The sequence below is a fragment of the Poecilia latipinna genome, unplaced genomic scaffold (assembly GCF_001443285.1).
Source record: "Poecilia latipinna isolate Pla-1442-1.1 unplaced genomic scaffold, P_latipinna-1.0 Scaffold317, whole genome shotgun sequence".
Classification (NCBI taxonomy): Eukaryota; Metazoa; Chordata; class Actinopteri; order Cyprinodontiformes; family Poeciliidae; genus Poecilia; species Poecilia latipinna.
Window position 1 is genome coordinate 208409 of NW_015112933.1, and position 4818 is coordinate 213226.

General features: G+C 40.3%; 1 protein-coding gene across 1 annotated transcript; it reads left to right on the plus strand.

Annotated features, from left to right (window-relative positions):
* Positions 1-3385: 3385 nt before the first annotated feature.
* LOC106948984 (myosin-16-like) lies at positions 3386-4087 on the plus strand. Its single transcript, XM_015034912.1, has one exon. The coding sequence runs from the start codon at positions 3386-3388 to the stop codon at positions 4085-4087; it is 702 nt and encodes a 233-aa protein (XP_014890398.1).
* The last annotated feature ends 731 nt before the right edge of the window (positions 4088-4818 follow it).

A 4818-nucleotide genomic window follows, 5' to 3' on the forward strand; every position in this document is an offset into this window, starting at 1 on the left:
TTAGGGATGGCAGGAGACCTCTGCGGATTGTAGCACAGAGATGAAAGCAAAGCAGAATGAAGAGTTTGAATTGATACTGGTTACATTCATTTCAGTTCTAAGTATTTAATATCTAGATGTTTTATGGGATTGTGGATCTTTCAGATCAATTTGACAAGCAATTTTGATAGGTACACTTAATTTTATTGTGTCATGTTGCACAGGGTGCTGGTCTTGGTCTTGACTTGATCTTGTGTTAGGTAGTTTTGACTACAACTCTGCTACGTGGCTCCTCAGTTGCATGTCCTCCCCCACCCACCTTCTTTCCATCCCCTTTCAGTTGGGTTTCTTTCAAAATAAATGCCAGTCATGGCAAAAAAGTGAAGTTCATGCTATGTTAGGACAGGAGACCAGACGTTTCCATCCCTGAAATTATAATGCATAGAATCACATATCTAAATCTAAACTATGTTACAGAAAATAAAAACATGCTTTATCTGCAACATTGCTCATTAAAATGGCACATTACTGATGTATTAAAATTAAACATGATAGGTACACTTAATATTGTATTACCGATTAGGTAATACATTCAGCAAGTACTTTTACTTTTAATAAAAGTATTTTTAAAAGCAGTACTTTTTTACTTTTAAGTACAAATGTTAATGTGGTACTTTTACTAGAGTACATTTTTGTCTGTGTATTTGTACTTTTACTTAATTACATTTTTTGAGTACTTTCTCCACCACTGCCTATCGCTAACAATGAACTAACTCATGTTATTTTATGAGCTTGAATTTCCTGGTAAATAATTTATTTAGCTTCTGTAAACCCAAATTCATGCTGGAGTTGTACGTTAATGTTGAGTCGCTGTCCATTGGATCCAGGTCCAATGTAGGCCAATGATTTGCACCGATCTACAGAAACCCCGTGTTCGTGTCTGTTCGTGACCAGACACGAAGCATGTGGGAGAATAGTAGCAGCTCCTATTTGAACAGTTGGAGCAACCATAAAGGACTCAGACTTCACACATTTTGATGCTGGACCAACAGAAATAAATGGGCTGAATTTACTTCTGGCCCTCCATGTGCATTGGGTGACGTCGGTGCTACGTCATCTGAAACCCAGCAATAGTAGTTCAGGAAGGAAGTGGAGGAGATTGATCGTTTTCACAGATTATCTGTCTCATAATAAATTGTCATTGACATGGTGACAACTTTAACAAATATGGAGAAAACATATTTTTTATTAAAGTTATACTGCAGCTTGAATAAAATGCAACTACATAGCATTTTTTGAGAAGTCTGGATTGCTTTATGTGTATTTTGCACGTTGCCTATGACTGTTGCTCGTGGGGAGACATTTCAGTAATCTAAAACTAATACAAAAACTTTAAGCAACATACTTGCATACTGTATGCGGCTGTTAGATGTAAAATTCATGAGCAGTAAATATTGTGCTAGTATCAGCATCGAACCCAGGTAAGCAAGTTGCAAGCCTTTAAATTTGTAACAGCAGCTCCGCAGTGGGGGCCCAATCAAATTTTTCGTCAGGGGACCCAAGATTCCTGGTGGCGCCCCTGACTGCAGCTGAACAGCGTCGCCATCAAGCGCACTGAGAAGGAACGAACCATTTCATTCACATCCAGGGGGTTCAGGGCAAATATGGATGTGTGTTTTTTGGTCTGGCAGTGGGAATATAAAATTTTTACTGCTCAAAACAATCTTCGAAAACACAGTATGATTAATTTTGTAATTGACAGGGCCCCATTTTTTTTAATTCTATGAAAAAAATAAATAAATTGTGGAGGGTCTCCTGTCAGTCAGTGCCCTTAGAATTGTCATAACTTTTCCCGACTATACTGCGCCCCTGTATATTTATATTTGTATTGTAATAAATTCAGCCAATAAGATGGTGAGAATGCTTACAAGCCCACAAGATAACTATCATTATATTAATATCAATGAAGTAAAGTTCATGAAGACCTTGTCTCAAAAGAGAGGAATGAGAAGCAGGTCATGCTTCTGGAAATTCAGGAGCTTAAGGAGAAAGCTGAATCCAAAAACCAAGGCCAGGTGGGAAGAGATGAGACGACAACGTGCTTCCCCACAATACAGGAACTCCAATAAGAAATGAAGGAGATCCAAACACCATGAGGAAATTGAGATGCTCACCATTGAGTTTGAAATTGATCTCACTGTGGCTCAGAAAGAAGTAAAGAAGCTCCAGGAAAAACTGAAGAACGAAAGAAATCTTGGTGCAAAAAGTGATTCAGCAAAAGGGGAAGCCTTCAAGATTCCCCTAAAATGCTCTAGCTACTGTGAAGGGTTGAAGAAAGTTTCCACTGAACATTCAACAGAAATCAAAGTTCGAGATGAGGACATTCCTTACCTTGATGTAAGACAGCTTCAAAAAATGCTCCAGAGAGAAAGAAAGCTGAGGATTGAGGCATAAAATGAAAATCTGGATCAATTCAAAATTGCTGAGGCTTTCTTTGACATGATGGAGCAACAACTGAAAACCAAAAGGGAGTCCAAATTGAGGTGGACTCTCAAGAGGAAGCTGTGGAGATCGCAGAGCAACTAATTAGAAAGCTTGAGGATGTGGAGAAAACATCCAAAGAGGTTCCCGCTGAGATCACTTCAGATGAGAGGGACAAAATTCAACTGGAGCTTCAACAGCGGGAGAAAACCATCCAAGAAGAGAAAACACTACGGGTCCAGGCAGAGAGGATTTCGTAGAAGTATTGGACCAAGAACTGAAAACAGAACGAGAACTTAGAGCCCAAATTGAGGCAGACAAAGAAGAAGCTGTGGAGATTGCAGAGCTACTAATTAAAAAGCTTGAAGACATGGAGAAAAAGTCCACAGAGGGTCCAGCTGAGACTGCTTTGGTTGACAAAATCCAACAGGAGCTCCAACAGCGGGAGAAAATGCTCCAAGAAGAGAAAAGTCTTAAGGGTCCAACGAGAGACTGAAAATGCTTCTCTCTTGAAGACTGTAGAGTCTCTTCGGCAGGAAACAAAGAGCTGCAGAAAGAAAAAGCTCTAAGACAAGAGTCAGAAAGAAGTAAGTTGGAGTTGGAAAAGGTAAGCGATAAACTTTACCAGGGTTTAGAGAAAGCCTATAAGATGACAGAAACCCTCTCGGGTGATGCCAAACTCCTTACCAACCAGCTTCAGGCAGAGGGCAAGAAACGGAGATCTCTGCTCAAAGATATCCAGGAACTCACCCTCATGCTGGAAAAGGAAAAAGCCCTTAGAATCAAGGCAGAGAACTATGAGATGGAGGCTATAGAGATTTTAGAGAAATCTGAGAAGGAAGCAGAAGAGAAACGCCATCTCATCAAAGTTCAAAGTTAAGACGAGAGGGACAAAATTCAACTGGAGCTCCAACAGCTGGAGAAAATGCTCCAAGAAGAGAAAACCCAACAGGTCCAGGCAGAGAATTTATTAGAAATACTGGAGCAAGAACTGAAAACAGAACGAGAACTTAGAGCCCAAATTGAGGCAGACAAAGAGGAAGCTGTGGAGATCACAGAGCAACTAAATAAAAATCTTGAGGACATGGAGAAAACGTCCAAGGATGGTCCGGTTGAGACTGCTTTGGATGATTGGGAGAAATTTGAACTGGAACTCCAAAAGCTAGAGAAAATGCTCCAAGAAGAGAAAAGTCTAAGAGAGACTGAAAAGGCTTCTCTCTTGAAGACTGTAGAGTCTCTTCAGCAGGAAACAGACAAAGAGCTGCAGAAAGAAAGGGCTCTAAGAGAAGAGGTAGAAAGAGGTAAGTTGAAGTTGGAAAAGGTAAGTGGTAAACTTTACCAGGGTTTAGAGAAAGCCTGTAAGATGACAGAAACCCTCTCGGGTGAGGCCGAACTCCTTACCAACAAGCTTCAGGCAGAGGAGAAGAAACGGAGATCTCTGCTCAAAGATATCCAGGAACTCACCCTCATGCTGGAAAAGGAAAAAGCCCTTAGAATCGAGGCAGAGAACTATGAGATGGAGGCCAGAGAGATTTTAGAGGCGTTCCAGAAAGAAGCAGAATACAGAACCTGGCAGAAGAAAGACTTGAAAGAGAAACGCCATCTCATCAAAGTTCAACCTCTTTAAAGTCATGTGAATAGCTCTTTGTTGTAGTTAGATTATAAGTATTAAATCTAACAAGTATTTTAGATTATTAGTATTTTAATTCATGTAAAGATTACTCTGTTATGTGTCTGTTTCACCACACCTGATTCAAATGATTGCATGACCTCTTCTGCAGCAACCAGATACTGCAGAAGTCTGTCTGTCAATCAGCCATTCATTTGAGTCAGGAGTTTGGTAGGAAGAGGAGACATCTTAAACATGTAGGCATGTGTACTTAAGGACTACAGTTGGGAACCACTGCAACAGCAGTCGATTCCCGGTCTGTCCACCCTTTGCCGTTTTCCCACTTCACCTACCTTGCCTGCTGGTGTTGGTCAGACGTGCCGATGGCGCAAAAATTTGCAGCCTCACTTCTGTCTGCCTGTGGCTACAATCCAGTAGCTTGCCATCAGCAGAGTGTGAATGAGTCCTTTCACTCCCTTCAAATACATGAAGTGGCCTGAAACAGGCCATACAGTGCAGTTTTGTTTTAAATGTCTCAAGTTCTATGTAAATGTTACATTTTTATTGAACTCTTTAATATAAAAATGCTTAAAAAACAAACGACATAAAAGGAAAGGACTTGGCATTCAGCCTCTTTACAGTGAAGAGCCTCCTTGTTTGTTTTTGTTTAAATGTTGAACGTTTTACATCATCATTGTACGTATTCAAACTCATAACGCAATGTAAATAGCTGTTGATTGTGTTTGTCT

Coding starts and splice junctions, on each gene's coding strand:
- LOC106948984 (XM_015034912.1), top strand. CDS start 3,386: ATGCTCCAAGAAGAGAAAACCCAACAGGTCCAGGCAGAGAATTTATTA.